Raw genomic sequence first — 16,821 nt, forward strand, 5'->3', positions numbered from 1 at the left:
TTATACATAGGTCTTGCTCTAGGTTAAATGGTAGAACCTTTACAACTATGCTAAGAGTTACAAGTAATGGTTTCCATGGATTGAGTTTTGTTTTGCAAAGTTGAACTCTGCAACTTTTGTGATATGTTGGACTTGTAGAGCAGTGTGTAACCTCAGATCATTATATTCTTGAAACTCACTAGATAGTAGTTTGTTTCTTGTGAAATTGGAGTGATCAATAATTGCTTTTAACTGTGGGATTTACTAGATTTGCAATTGATTTTGTTTGTAGCTTGGCATGCGACATACCTGCTTTCGACCTATCCATAAATCTGAGTTCAATCCTCTGGTGGTTCCAACGGAGGTAGATTTTGTGCATCGAAATCGTCTTCTCTGGGGTGAAGGTATGATGCTTGTTTTATCAAAGTATTTACTATTTTAAGGAATTTATAGGCCAAATTGTGAATCAAGCATTGAAGGCATAAAGATCTATAAGACTTTTCTTGTCGTTTCTTAGCATTTGTGTGGTTGAAGGACATTGTTTAAATGTTGTGACACAGAGTACATATTTTTATGCCTTTTCAACCTGAAGGCACATATTCCTTCTTATGTTTGTTGGCACGAGAGAGAGTGAGAGAAAGTGGATGAGGGAATATGAGAGTGAAGGGAGAACAATTTTTAAGTTGGCTTGCATTTTTTTGTATACACTATCTTATTTTCTTTGTGGGGTTGAGCTACAATGCCTTTAGGTAGTTGCACACCAATCCCTTATATATCAACAATAATGACTAGTGATTAATTATAAATAAACATAATCTCATAACAACCCTTTAATTTTTATGTTTGTGATTCAATGATACTCAACGTGTTCTACAATTTTCAAACTTTAGTCTACTAATTGTTTTTATTGAATCCTCTGATTTGTCAATCTTTCATTTGGCTGTAAATAAATTGATTCTCCTTCTTGAGGATCCGATTCAGTGACAGTGAACTTTTACATGCATAGTTTAATTATGAAAAATTATGAAAAATTGGATTCCTTGTCAACGAGTCTCTTGGACACCAGAGATCCATAATGCAAAACGTAAGATATGGATTTGGCATAATTAAACTTGATAATTGTTAGTGTACAAATTGAGAGATAAGCATGAGATGCCATTTCTCATTGATATGATATGCATAAATACATTAGCTTGTGATCTTTAGATTCATTTTCTGAGAGTTCTCTTGAACTCTCAATGACTCTTCATATTCCCTTGAGACTCTTTACATTCTTTCTCAAGTGAATAATAGAATTTACCATAATCCTTGAGGATTAGGTTTGCAACATTCGCACCCTTAATCTGAAGGGGTGTATGTGAGTCCTTGAAGAGAGTTAAATTCTAGAAGTGGATAGATGTCAATGAATGAATATGCTCTCTAAATTTGGTGGTTTTGGGATGAGCAAAAACTAGAAGGCTAGCAGAAGTTGAAGTCTTCTACTAAATGTTGGTTTAAGGACCACAAACTTTGAATCTTGTCTCAAAGTAGTTCCTTGAACAATTCCTAATCTAGATAGAAGTTGATGTATTCTACGAAATGAAAGTGCAATGAGATGGTGGTTTAAAGATGACCTCTGAAACTTGGCTCAAAGTAGTTCCTGGAATAACTCCTAATTTAGCTAGAAGTTGATGTTTTATATGAAATGAGATTGCTTTTAGATAGTGGTTTAAAGATGACCACAAACTGGTGTCCAACAGGATCCAGAAGTCTTCGATTGAGTGGTGGTTTACAGAAGACCCAATACTAGATCATGTTCATATAACATGACTATGGATTTGGTTGCAACTCTAATTTAGGCTTTGAGCTCTGGCTACTGGCTTTGACTTTGGATGTGGCTCAGGGTCTCTTGTTTTTGCTTGATTTATAGGAATTTGAAACTTGAAGCATGACTTTGACTCATTGATACCCCCCTTGTTATCACTCATATTCTCCCCAGATAAAAAGTCCTGATCTCCCCAAAGGGAGAACCTAAGGAAACTGTCAGGCAAGGTACTCACTGTCATATTCTTCTTCTTGTAAAGTTATTAATAAAAACATCTTTAGAATTTTGAATTGGAGGAGCCCAAAATTTAAGGATTAGCTTGAAGAAAAGATCGATACCTTTTGGACTTCTACATAATCTAGCCCACTCATTTTGTTCACATCCCAAAGAGGAGACAAAAAGTCTCATTAACACATCCTCATGTGTTACATTGATCTTTGAAGTGTATATGAGAAAGTTTGTAACATGAGGAATAGCGAATGAAGGATCATCATTATACCAAAGCCAAGGCCACCTACAAACTCGATAGACTCATAACCATGTGGAAAGACCTAGGTGCACTCAACGTGCGCTGTACTAGCCGCTACACTGGTGATCACCCCTACAAAAATAAGGCTCCTCAAAAACCATGAAACCACATATAAGCTCTTGTAAGGACCTCTAATCCTATGTAAGGACGAAAGGAACTTAAAGTGAACTCAAAGGGATGGGCCACGGTCCAACCATAACAAAAAACTGACTCAACATGACATCAACTCTAGGATGTCTTTAGGGCTTTACATGGTTGTTATATGGCTTTGACATGTGATCTTGGGTTTACAATGGTGTTTAAAATTGCTAGAATGGATATATATTTACCCATGTTGAAGGAGGAGTAACACACCCTGATATATATATATATATATATATATATATATATATATATATATATAGGAGAGAGAGAGAGAGAGAAACTAAGGCACTAATCTTCTATCCTCCACTATCGTTTTTTCTTTATATTCTTTAAAACTCTTTTGCCAGGGTTTTGTCTTCAAAACCATCCAATAATTCCTTGATTCTATGTGTTTGAGGACTTGTTTGAGATCACTGGTTGATATTGGCCTTTATATTGAGCCATAGGAACTTTTGAGCCCAAATCTTAGAACAACCAAGCCCTAGCAATCCTACTCTAGTAAGAATCCCCTTGAGACGGAGGAAGAGTTGGTGAGGTGATAGTGGCCCCCTTTGAGGTGTAGTGTGTTTCAAACTCGAGATTTCCAACATTATCTCAAGAAGTGTGAGATTTTGTTGTAACAAACATCTTAGTCAAAATTTATCAACTTTTTGAGTTTATGTGACCGTTTTGTTTCATGATCCTTTCTTCACTATTCTTCTCTTTGATTCTCAGTCATTTTTTTGTCATTGCAATCTTTATTGCTCATTTTTATGTTTCCTCATTTCTTCTCTTTCAATTTCCATGATTCAATGTTTGTGTCCTACTTGTTGTCATGGTTGACTACTTACATCTTCAATATTATCATTATTCATTTCCTCACTAAAAATAGACACGATGATACTCAATTTCAACGACTAGTAATTTACCCGTCTCAAACACAAGTAACATAAAATACATGAATGGAGTTAATCCTAAAATAATTAGTAACCAATAGTGCAAAAATGCCAAAAACAATAGAAACCAATTCTGAAATGAATGGAGTTGTGATGCCAAAAATGCAAATCAATATTCAAAAATTCATGGAAATTTTGAAATCATTGTAGGCAATGCATGGCAAGCTGAAATGAATGCATGGCTAGAAAATATTGCTTTCTCCATATAGGCCACCACAACGTTTTTCCTAATCATCACTTGAATGTAATTTCATACTTAAATCCACTACTTCAAGTATTTGAAAGCAAAATGCATACTTAATCTCTGTAGTCAATTAAAAGAGATTGAATAGTTGCAAATATTAGTGAATTAAGGCCAATATGCCCTTGTTTCCATCATAATTTAAGAATTTAGAGGTTGTTACTAAGTCTTACTTAATTAGACCACTTGGATGCAATTTTATGCTTAACTACATTACTCCAAATAAGTAACAATAATTTGAATAATGATGGTCAATTTAGTGATTTGAGCCAATGTCATGACCACATGCATTATAGTAAATAATTTCCCCAATTTAATATAATAAAATATAAATTAAATTTATTTGATTTATAATTAAAATGATTTATATGTTAAAAATAAAGTGAATTATTAAAATCTATAAATGAAATAAATAACATATTCACAAAATATTGTAGTAACTAAAAAAAAATTCATAATATAAAATCTATTCAATCAAAAGAAAAGTAACAAAGGAGACAACCTCAATTCCATGAGTCACGTAATATATATATATATATATTGTTAAAATTGGCAACTAGGGCCAAACTCCATGTGGGTCATCTTATTCATGGCTGATAATATTTTCATTAGATTCCTCTCGTCGAAAGGTGTAGGATTGATCTAAAGATCATCTGATTTCGACAAGTATTTATGGAGATATGAATTTATTTTGATTATGGAATTATTATCAAGCCTACCAACAACTGATGTAGGCTCAGAAGCCAAACAATCGCACCTATTCAATTATCATTAAATGTGTATAAATACAGGAGGACTTTTCCTCATTTGGACTCACTCAACTCATCACATCTCTCTCTCTCCAGCGCAGAAAAGAGTCTCTTCTCTCCTGCGTAGTTGGTGACTCTTCTCTCACACATGTGGAAGGAAGCTGCTAAACCTGAAGCTGCAACTGCAGATCCAAAGTTTGACCAGCGTTGACCATCAGATCTCCTCCTCTGAACTACGCTATAGGTCCATCTGGACCTCCTCTGAAGGCCGCATTTTTTGGTGGTGGAATCAAGCCGATCCGATGGTCGGTTTGCGAGATATCGACTACCCTAGTTTTGATGATGAAGCCGCTAATGCTGATGCTGTTGATCTAGGGTTTTCTATTGCTGATATAAATCAGATTTATTGTACTATTTCTCTCTGCTGAATTATTGAAGATAAAAGAAGATTTGATCAAAGGGTTTCCCCACATTGTGGGGTTTGTCCCTAGCTAGCCGCCACATCTTGTGTCTCTTGTCTTGGCTTGTTTTCTGTTGATCGTTTAATGTTCTATCTGCACTTTACTTATGCACATGCGATTGCTAATTTGTGAATAATTACAAGAAAGAGAAGTAAATTGCTCTAAGCATAGAACATACCATATATATATATATATATATATATATCCAGTAAACATAGGCAAGACCGAGAGACTGAAGTCATAAAAGACATTAAGGTGGCAACTAATGGAGAGGAGTTGAGAAGATTATAGGCATGAGCGGCGGAGAGCTTGAGACGATGGAATTGAGCTTATGAGGGAGTCGAGGAGGGAATTTTGGGAGGGAGGTTGGGACAAAGAGGAGGGAATTGAGCTTTGATTGTTCTTGCAATTTTGGGCACGAGGCCCAGAGTACCTAGAATTTGAAGTATTTGGAGTTGGGTACTGAGATTGTGCTCAGTTTGGCAGGGAGGTTCTGATTGTTTTGGTAACGGGAGTGGGAGCGAGAGCCACGACAGAGCAGAAATGTCTTCAACCACAGAACCCCAGGTTGGCACTCAATAGTAAATTTAATAATTTCTATACAAAAATTACACAGACTTTAGTATATTCTGACTCCTGAGCGTAATATTGGTTATACCCTATTAAATTCCTAATTTAGGGCCTCACACACTGGCATCCGAGCCATCTTAAACCCTCAGACCTATTAAGATAGTGTTAAAAAAACATTATTTCTTTTATCCCAAGCCTTGATGTTATAAATTCAAATTCCCTTATTTGCGTTCGAATTCAGGTCTATTCACATCTTGGGCTTCGACCTTGCTAATTCTGTAAATAAAGCTTCTTCTTTTGCAACTGACCCTTGGATTTAAGGAAGCCCAATTAGGAAGCAAAAATGAAACACTTCGTCAAGCCTCAACAATACCATAAAATACTATCTATATTTTCGGCTATGTAGGTTAGCTATGGTTGTCGAGAATTATAGAGGAACTTCAGGAAAGGGAAATTTTGAATAATAAATAATCCTCCACTGCCTAGTTTATCCATTATTTGGTACCACACCTGAATATATACCTCTCAAACTTAGATGTATTGATGAGCGGCGGAGAGCTTGAGACGATGGAATTGAGCTTATGAGGGAGTCGAGGAGGGAATTTTGGGAGGGAGGTTGGGACAAAGAGGAGGGAATTGAGCTTTGATTGTTCTTGCAATTTTGGGCACGAGGCCCAGAGTACCTAGAATTTGAAGTATTTGGAGTTGGGTACTGAGATTGTGCTCAGTTTGGTAGGGAGGTTCTGATTGTTTTGGTAACGGGAGTGGGAGCGAGAGCCACGACAGAGCAGAAATGTCTTCAACCACAGAACCCCAGGTTGGCACTCAATAGTAAATTTAATAATTTCTATACAAAAATTACACAGACTTTAGTATATTCTGACTCCTGAGCGTAATATTGGTTATACCCTATTAAATTCCTAATTTAGGGCCTCACACACTGGCATCCGAGCCATCTTAAACCCTCAGACCTATTAAGATAGTGTTAAAAAAACATTATTTCTTTTATCCCAAGCCTTGATGTTATAAATTCAAATTCCCTTATTTGCGTTCGAATTCAGGTCTATTCACATCTTGGGCTTCGACCTTGCCAATTCTGTAAATAAAGCTTCTTCTTTTGCAACTGACCCTTGGATTTAAGGAAGCCCAATTAGGAAGCAAAAATGAAACACTTCGTCAAGCCTCAACAATACCATAAAATACTATCTATATTTTCGGCTATGTAGGTTAGCTATGGTTGTCGAGAATTATAGAGGAACTTCAGGAAAGGGAAATTTTGAATAATAAATAATCCTCCACTGCCTAGTTTATCCATTATTTGGTACCACACCTGAATATATACCTCTCAAACTTAGATGTATTGATGAAGAATCTCAAAGGCAAAACTCTAGTATATCAGAGAACACAGATTGACTGAATACAAAATACTGACCATACCCATACGTCGCCCGTTCAGATCATATAGCCATAAAGGGTGTTGTGTGGATGTATCTAGTACAACGCCATCCCTGTGTGCTTCATTGCATTTAAGTAAACCCCATAAGGTTTTTTCTCTAGTTCATCGCATATAGTAATGCATTTAGAACACATTCAACAGTCTTTTAATCCAAGGGTTAATTTGTTCTAGTTGTTACTACAACTTGTTTTATATTGGGTATGATATGATTCGAGTTAAAATTTAAATCAAAATATGTACATACTACATATAAACATCTGGAGCTAGGTCTTATTTTATCTTAAAAATAAAAACACGTGGTAGAATTCACCTTAATTGGTGATCTCTTGCAAACCCTAGCTATAGCGGGATGTGTGATTCTTTCAAAATATTCGCCTATCAACAGGCAGGTTATCTAATATATATAGGCATGTTAGCTGGGCGTGAATGACCATTCAATAAATTATTTAACATCCATATATCAGTTGAATTCCATTGCAAAATGGAAAATTTGCGAAGGTGCTGAAAACAACATAGCATGAGGTATCAGAAAACAAACAGTAGTCATAAAGAGTGATATGTTTAGGGATTGTTGAAATTTTCCTGTGATTACAACTACTTTTAAAAGTTCTTATCACTCAATTCAGTGAAAGTTACTAAGGAACCAATGTGGAATTAGGGCCATCTTGAACCGACAAATTGATTCACATAAGATTTAAGGACCTTCACACTACACGCTATTAAGGCTTTTGTCAAGCATCTTTGAATAATTTAATTTGAAAAGTTCTTAAGCACGCCTCACAAGTCACAATCTCCGTCAAGAACCCATGTAAAGATATTTCATCAATTACAATTTCCCTTAGACATTAATTCATCTGTAATTTACGAGCCATCTAGAGCTACCCTTAATTTAATAAGAGGGCAAGTGCAAAATAGTTGCGATGAGGTCATAACTTCGAATAGAGGTAAGTTGGATTGTCACTATGATTTATTGAATGATGTCGGCGCATAGTTTATATAATTTTTTGGACACGTTTTGCATGCCCTTGTGGGCTCTTTCCTTGTGACTTGACGCTTGGTCTCGGCCAGAGTGCTAAACCTGTGTGTGGAGAGGGCATAGTCTGGTGGAGAGGGCCATATGGTTAAGCTGGGTGCTCGGACTTGGTGCTTTGTTCGACAATCATGGTATACTCTGTTAACACTCCATAGAAACTCTCTTAGGTTGTAGCTCGGAGATGCCTGGTAACATATAATCTTCAGTATTGTTCTCTGAACTATTGGAATAAATGATGGTTGGATCAAGTTAGATAACCATTTCAGTTCTATTCTCACTCAAGACATGCATGAACACTCTCACCAATACAAGGCTTTAGACCACTAATACTCAATAATTTATAAAGTCAATGGATAGATGGAGAATACCGATTATACCAGCAGATTGGATACATAAACATAAATGAATGGCTAGCTACAGGCAGCAAAAGAGAATACTGACTGTACTGGTAGATGCATATATGACCACCTATGGAAGGCTAGCTATAGTCATCAAAGAAGCTTGCAAATCATATATATCAAAGCAGAGATAAGATGACAGTTATCTGGCCTTAAACACAAATAAAACATGAACAAACTGTTCAAGTGCAAGCTTAGAACAACAAAGAGAATGGACATTGAACATATAATGGCAAAAGAAGCTTATATTGCTAGAATGAAGATGAGAAGCTTGAATGAATAGAGGAGGAATAATCTCCAAAAGTTGAACCTCTATTACATCTTAGTTTCAACTATTTATAGTTTGTTTACAATGCTCATGAGCTCTAAGAGGCTCGGAGTCTTAATTTACCTGATATGCATTGTTAACTCATTTGATGCCCTCTAGGCAAGCATGGGATTGGAGTTTTCTGCTTTTGACAGCAGAATAACCGATTTTAGATATTTTTGGTGGCTTGTTGCGCTGTCTGGGAGTTTTTCTGTGCCAGAGATGCTCCATAACGTTTGTTGGTGTGGCTGTTGTGCTGTCTGAGCTCCCTAAACTTTTTGTTTCGGGCTGCAGCATGCTGTGGTGTCCATGATCACTTTCTAGCCTCTGTCCCTGTCTCCCGGCCTCTATTAGGTAATGGAAAGGGTCTACATGCCTTTGTTTTCTCTTCATATTGCAATCAGTGACTATTTTTGTTATAAACAGAAAACACAGCAAATACTGAGAAATCCCGTCCTTCTCTGTCCTTTTCGGACTTCAACGGTCTTCAAATATGATTTAATTATCTATTGGGTCCAACCTTGTCGCCATCGCAAGTTGCATTCGGCCTGGCCTGTGTATTTCCTTTATACAATGAAATATGCGAAAACATTGAAAAATGCAGGAAAACTGCTTTGGGCGGACTTCAAATTTTAGGGCTTCATCACAATCGCACTGGCCAATGCTCCCTTCGTATTTTCGTTATACAACGAAAATACATGAAATACATTAAGATTTGGGCTTCCTTGGACTTCAAAATATATATAGTTTTATTCTAAAACCCTTTCGGGTCTGGGCTTTATCGCATCGGCGCTGACCCCCATTCCCTTTGTATTTCGTCGAAACAATGAAAACACACAAAACTACAAAAAACGTTGAAAAGGCTTGGGCGTGGATCTCAAAATATATGAATTATCGCATATAATTACGTCGGGTCCGGCCTATCGGGTCGCACAGATGTATGTGCATAGGCCCCGCCCCTTGGTATAGTGCCGATGCGATACAACGATGCGATCCGATCGCAATCGTTGATCGCTCATTTCTCGGGCCTTATATATATATATATATATATAACATAGCATATGTTTCCCGCCAATGCGACCCGCCATAAGTCCTCCTCTGTGATAGCGCTGATTGCGATTAGCCGCTTAGATCTGGGTCATTGATCGGATAGATCTAACCGCTGCTGTGCCTCGACTGTTAGAGCCTCTGATATGTAGTTTTTCACTGATTTTTCAGTGTTTTGGCCTCCCGATAGTGTTTTTCCTCCCTTTTAAGGGTTTTCCTCTTGCACTAGTTCTGATTTTTGAATGATCTTTAAGCAAACATTGAAGATTTCAAGGGCATTAATGGATCCATTGGCATGTTTCTAAGCAAATTTGGAGACTTCAAGAGCCTATATGGATCGATTTGTGGGTCTTTTGCCAGCAAGGGTAACACTGGCTCCTTTTGGGGATGAAATCCTCCCTGTGAGGTTTCAAAGATCACAGATCAATGCCTTTTCTGAAAAAACGAAGTCAAATTTTCCTTCTAGTGTTCCATTGGTCATGGAGTCTATTTTGTAATGAAATAAAAACTGAAAAGCATATTTACAATGACAAGGCTTTAAAGCCTTAAACGAAATAAAGTTTCAAGAACCACCCATTTATTGGGCTACCAAAAGTATCTCCTCCTTCCAGACTGTGTAGAATGAATGTATTGTTCTGCTGAATTTGATCGATGACAAACAAACCTGTCCATAAGGAGTCAAACTTGCCATGATTACCTTTATTTTGCTTAAATGCATCCAATTTAAGCACCCAATCACCAACTTGGAAATTGTCCTCCTTTGCCTTCTTGTCAAAGGTTTCTTTGATTTTCTTCTGATAAGCTTTTGACTTCTCAACTAGCTGCTCTCTGATCTGCTGTAGTTCAACCAGGTTATTCATTCTTCTTACCATATCATTCTCTTCATCTTGTTCTTCTTGTAAGGACTTAGCCATAGGGAGAATGAGCTGGATGGGGAAAACGACATTAGCTCCATAAACCAGTTTGAATGGAGAATTCCCTATGGACTTTTTGATGGTAACTCTGTCAGCCCATAGTGCAAATTTCAACTTGGAATCCTAGCTCTTTTTGTTGTCCTCTAACAATTTTTTGATTACCCTTACCAAACTCTTGTTAGATGATTCTGCCAGGCCATTTCCTTGAGGATAATAGGAGGTAGAATGCACCACTTAAATGCCCATGGATTCAGTCATGTCCACCAATTCTTTTGCCTTGAAAGCTGCTGCATTATTAATGACTAGTTTGGTTGGGAAAATCTAGTGAAAATGTTCTCATTCAAGAACTTTATGACAACTTGATGATTGGCATTCTTAGTGGGTATAGCCTCAATCCACTTGGTGAAATAATCAGTGGCTACTAAGATCCATTTATGTTGGCGACTGGAATGTGAGTTGATCTCACCTATAAAGTCCAAGCCCCACTGCTGGAAGGGACCATTGACATGTATTGGCTTCAAGGGCAGAGATTTTAGTTGCTGTCTTCTTGCAAACCTTTGGCACTTGTGACTGCTGTCTTCTTGCAAACCTTTGGCACTTGTCACAAGCTTTTACAAAAGAAAACACATCAGAAAACAGAGTAGGCCAATAATATCCAACCCTCAAGATTTTGTGAGCTGTGGTTTTCCAATAATGATGCCCTCCACAGATGTTAGAATGGAACTGGTGTATGACTTCCACAAATTGTTCTTTATCTAGACACCTCAAGAGGATTCCTGATGGGTCTTTCCAATAAAGCAGATTTTTATCAATATAGAATTTGGTTGATTTGAGTTTAATGGCACGAGCTTGACTTGAGCTAAGCCCTAGAGGGACTTCTAGCTTTTGCAAAAAATGAACTATGCTGTAATACCATTCACATGTGGCTAGATTTTCAGCCAAAGACTGATTCTGCTTTTGCTCTTCTGCTGCTCCCTCTGTCTGCTCATCATTTGAATTCAGACTCATGGAATTTATATCTAACAAGCTGCAATTTTCTTCAGCCATAAGTTTAGCCAAGCCCTGGCCTTTGACAAGCTTAGTGGGCTTCACCTCTGTGTTAAACTCTATGAATTTTGCAATCCATTTAGCTTTCTTCCCATCAATATCTAGCTGAGTTAAGACATCCTTTATTGAAGTTGAAGGTACATATGCAACTACTTTGGAATGTAGAATATAAATTCTGAATGCTTTTAAAGACTTTATGAGAGCATAAGCTTGTTTTTCAATAAGGTCATACCTTAGTTCAACATCCCTTAAAGTTTTGCTGAAAAAGGCCACGGGGTGCTCTATGCCTTCATCATTTTTCTGCAACAGAACTGCTGCAAGTGTATCATAAGAGGCAAAAGAGAAGATACAAAACTCCTTAGTGTAATCTGGGCTGATTAGAGTGGGAGTTTCCATGATAGCTTGCTTGATGGCTTCAAAAGAGCTTCTTGAAGCATTTGTCCATTTTATTTCTGCTCCTTTTTTCAGCATGGAAGTGATGTGCTTTACAAATTCTGCAAAGTTTGGAATGAACCTCCTTACGAAGTTAATCTTACCCAAGAAGGATTGAATGTCCCTTTTTGACCTTGGGATGGACAATGTTTGAATGGTTTGAACCCTTGCTGGATCAATCTTCACATCTTCGGCAGAAACAATATGTCCCAGAAGTTTGCCTTCTTCTAGAGAAAACTGTGACTTCTTTGGGTTCACTAAAATTCCAAACTGTCTGCACTTTAGGAAGACCTTCTTCAAATGCTGTAAATGGTATTTGTGGCTGCTGGAGAAGATTGTTATGTCATCAAGATAAATAAGGACAAACTGGTCTTTCTCTCCCACGAAGGCTATGTCCATGGCCCTCTGAAAAGTAGCCCCAACATTCATCAGTACGAAAGGCATTTTGGAGTACATGAAAGTGCCCCAAGAAGTAGTGAAGGCGGTCTTTTCCTGATCTTCAAGATGCACAACAATTTGATTGTAACCTGAAAATCCATCTAAGAAAGACATGACTCTAGCCCCTGAAACTCTTTGCAGCAAGTGTTCCATCTTAGGCAAGGGATAGTTATCTTTTTTAGAGCACTTGTTCAGATTTTTGAAGTCGACACAAAGTCTGATTTCTCCATTTTTCTTTCTCACTACCACAAGGCTAGCTATCCATCTTGAATACCTTAGGGGAACTATGATTTTGGCATCCAACAGCTTCTTGATTTCTTTCTCAATCAAAGGAAATAAGAGAAGGCTGATAGGTCTTAATTTCTGCTTAAAAGAGGTGGTGTTCTTTTCCAGTGGGATCTTATGTTGAATGATGTTCGTATCATAGGTTTTGAGATCGCTGTATTCCTAGGCAAAAATATCAGTGAATTGCTTCATGAGGGTGCAATACTCAGAATTCTAGGCAGAGGACAATTGAGTGGACAGATTTATGTATTTCGGATGGGTTGGGCTCCCTATATTGTGTTTACGAACAACAGACTCATTTTCTGTTTCGGTAGGTTTATATGGCACATCGTTTTGGTCGAACAACTTCTCTAGAGGCACCAATCCCTTTGGTATGTGGTTAGTAGGCAACTGGACAATGCTCCTCGGCCGTTCTCGTTTTTTAACTTGGGCTGTCCACATCCTTCCTTGGTTTCATTTTCTTGGTCAATGTGCGTTTCAACAAATTCCTCCACGACTTGCAAAAACCTGTTAATTTCCTCATCGTCTTCAAAAATTCTCCAATATTTGACATTGCCAGGCAGAGACGGTCTGCATTTTACTTGAACTTTATAGGTCAATTTAGGAGGCAAAGGAGGAATAAACATGCTAGCAGAGACAGCAAGGGAGTCGACAAGCTGGTTCTTCATTCTTGGAATATAAGAAATGTTGAAATCATTAAAAGAATCCTTAAGCCTCCATACCTCATCTCTGTATGCTTTCAGCCTTGGATGCTTAGCTTGGAAAGTTTTATTGACCTGTTGAATGATGAGGTCTGCATCTCCAAACACTTTCAGGCCTCTGATACCCATTTCTTTAGCAGCGTTTAAGCCCAGAATCAAAGCTTCGTACTCTGCTATGTTGTTTGTGACCTGAAAGGTTAATTTGAAAGATAAATGAATATATTCCTGTGCTGGGGACACAAGGACTACACCTGCCCCTGTAGCTTCTTTAGAGCAAGCCCCATCAAAGAACATATCCCAAATCTGTGGGCCTTCTTCTTCAACGATTTGGCAAACTGGTTTTTTAAGCTGCGTGGAGGCCAACTGGGATTCTTCAATATGGAGAATACATGCTCCAAAATCAGTGTCAACAGCATAGATGGGATGATTAGTAGGGTTCTTCTCATCGTTGATGATATAAGCAACTGCGCCTCTGTATAATCTCTTGCTCTCACCTCCGAAAACTAGGACAATAGCATAGGATAGATCATTTTGTAATGATCCACTTAATCTCTTGATCCAACCTCTGGAAAGTAACATGCCAAACTTGGGAGGTACATCAGCTACCACAATATCCATGATCATGCTTTTCATAGGTAGCTGAGACAAAGTGATGGCTAGGTCCTTGATTAATCCTAGACATTTCACCTTTCTAGAGTCAAAATAAAACAGGTCATGATAAGGCTTAGTGATGTTAAGACCCAACTCATCCATGACAGCCTTGGGCATTAGATTATCGCTAGCTCCAGTGTCCAAAAGGCAGTTGTGAAGGATTTTTTCATGAATAGTCAGAGAGACATAGAATGATGGGGAGCTGTCTTCACAATTTTCAATCATTGCGCTGAGAATAACAACTGGTTTGTCATCTTGCAGATTTACATAGTCAGTGGAGGCTTGGATGGCTTTAGGCTCAAGGGCCTCGATGATGGATCTTTTGAAGGACTCATTCTTCACTAGTTCAATCAGAGGCATAGGTATTCTTAGCTTCTGAATTTCTGATTGAAAACTAAAAGGAGAAGGAGAGTTGTCAAGGCCTCTTACCTCATGAGCTGGAGCTTTGAACAGGAGTTTCCTTGGCATTATTTATCTTTGACCTCAAATTATATCTTTGCTGATCTATAGTTTGTAGAATAGCTTCATCATCCCATTCTTGGCTGATCTGGTCATTGCATAATGACTTTTCATATGCAGCTGAGGTCAAGAAGGAAGCATTGCCTTTGTCTTCCAGACAATGGATCTCATCATCTTCTTCAAACTGCTCTTCTTCCATGATTGCATTCTGAAAAGGAGCCTTCACCCTTTGGTCTTCATTTGCATCTTTGTTTCTTTACAAAATCTGCAACTGCTCATTTGTTCTTCTATATGGATATGGATTTGGATTTTTTGGGGCAAAGGTATTAGGCATTCTTCCTTTCCCCGGGTGCTGCTCATCCTTCAATTTAGAGATTTCAGAGGCTAATGACTTGATCATTTTGGTCATTTTGTCTATCTTAGAATCAGTGGATGATGAAGAATCGCCCCTCTGTCTTCTTCTATCAACATTTCCCTTGAGCTTCTCTGCAACCATGATGTTTGATTCTACTTTCAAGGCTACATCCTGCATGTCTGCCAGAGTAGCACATCGCCTCTCTCTCAACAATAGGCAGAAGTCAGAATCAAAAGCACTGGCATAGGTGAGTTTAGCAGAGGTAGTAGTAGGTTTTACTTCAGTTGGTATCTTGCTGTACATATGGTTAAACTTCTTATTAAAATCAGATAGCAGCTCACCATTTTCCCTCTTTAGGTTCCCAAACTCAGTGTGGTAGTAGAGGAGATCCTTCTTATACCCCCAATGCTTTAGGAATGCATCATCTAAAGCTTCAATATCCGCTATAGATATTGGGGTTAGTTCTTTGAACCATTTTCTAGCCTCTCCATCTAGGCTTTGGACAAAGACCCTCATCCACACATCATCTTCACTGATGTCTAGATTATTAGCATAGCTATAGAATGACTCAAGATGTTCTTTAGCTGTAACACCTTTAGTCCCAGTGAACTTAGGCCTAGATTTCTGATATTCTCCAGTAGGCATGGCATTCAAAGGAGTGGGCAGTATTAGAGGTCCATACCTAGCAGCTATGATTCTTTCCATTTTGGTAGGTGCTTGCGGACTTGCCATAGCTATGGTGGCTAAAAGAGTCTTGGTAGTCTGAATGATAGAGGGCGGAGGAGTGACTGACAGGATTAAAGGAGTATGATGGATAGGAGGTGAGGTTTCCTTTGGGCTTAAAGCAAAAGGAGAACCTAAAGAATAAGGAGCTTTATGAATCTCTGAGAGTTTTTCTTCACTACTAGTATTAGATGCTATACTCTCAACATGTATTTGTTCTATTACAAGCCTTTCTTGAAGAGATATAGAAGATTGTTTAGGTGTACCTGAACCTGATGCTCCTTTCTACAATACCTTTCTCTCTTTGATGATTTTTCAGGGTCACTTGTAGCTTCTGAGGATTTCTCCAAGTATGCCTCACAAACTGAGCCAGAACTATGAAGTGGAGTCGCCAAGAGGTTCAGCCTCCAGTAGAGTCACCAGATAAGTGATTACAACCAAAAATGTTCCTTGACTTTGTCTATCATCAAATCTGGATCTGTGTCGTTTCCCAAGGAAACTGAGCTTTAGTTTCCTCTCCCCGGCGATGACGCCAATTATGTTAACACTCCATAGAAACTCTCCTAGGTTGTAGCTCGGAGATGCCTAGTAACATATAATCTTCAATATTGTTCTCTGAGCTATTGGAATAAATGATGGTTTGGATCATGTTAGATAAACATTTCAGCTCTATTCTCACTCAAGACATGCATGAACACTTTCACCAATATAAGGCTTTAGACCACTAATGCTCAATAATTTATAAATTCAATGGATAGATGGAGAATACCGATTATACCAACAGATTGCATAAATAAACATAAATGAATGGCTAGCTACAGGCAGCAAAAGAGAATACTGACTGTACTGGCAGATGCATATATGACCACCTATGGAAGGCTAGCTATAGTTAGCAAAGAAGCTTGCAAATCTAATATATCAAAGCAGAGATAAGATGACAGTTATATGGCCTTAACCACAAAGAAAACATGAACAAACTGTTCAAGTGCAAGCATAGAACAACAAAGAGAATGGACATTGAACATATAATGGCAAAAGAAGCTTATATTGCTAGAATGAAGATGAGAAGCTTGAATGAACAGAGGAGGAATAATCTCCAAAAGTTGAACCTCTATTACATCTTAGTTTTAGCTATTTATAGCTTGTTTACAATGCTCCTAAGC

General features: G+C 38.0%; 1 protein-coding gene across 4 annotated transcripts in view; it reads left to right on the forward strand.

Annotated features, from left to right (window-relative positions):
- Positions 1-16,821, forward strand: part of LOC149229251 (uncharacterized) — a 311,772-nt gene that overhangs the window by 82,895 nt on the left and 212,056 nt on the right. For all 4 annotated transcript variants that reach the window (XM_089378538.1, XM_089378540.1, XM_089378541.1 and 1 more), the window contains one exon: positions 272-383. In XM_089378538.1, coding sequence (XP_089234664.1) covers positions 272-383 — 112 coding nt within the window. The remainder of the gene's footprint in view (positions 1-271; positions 384-16,821) is intronic.

Source organism: Pinus tabuliformis, chromosome J (genome assembly GCF_031772625.1).
Source record: "Pinus tabuliformis cultivar Carrire ecotype Pingquan chromosome J, CPIR1, whole genome shotgun sequence".
Lineage (NCBI taxonomy): Eukaryota > Viridiplantae > Streptophyta > Pinopsida > Pinales > Pinaceae > Pinus > Pinus tabuliformis.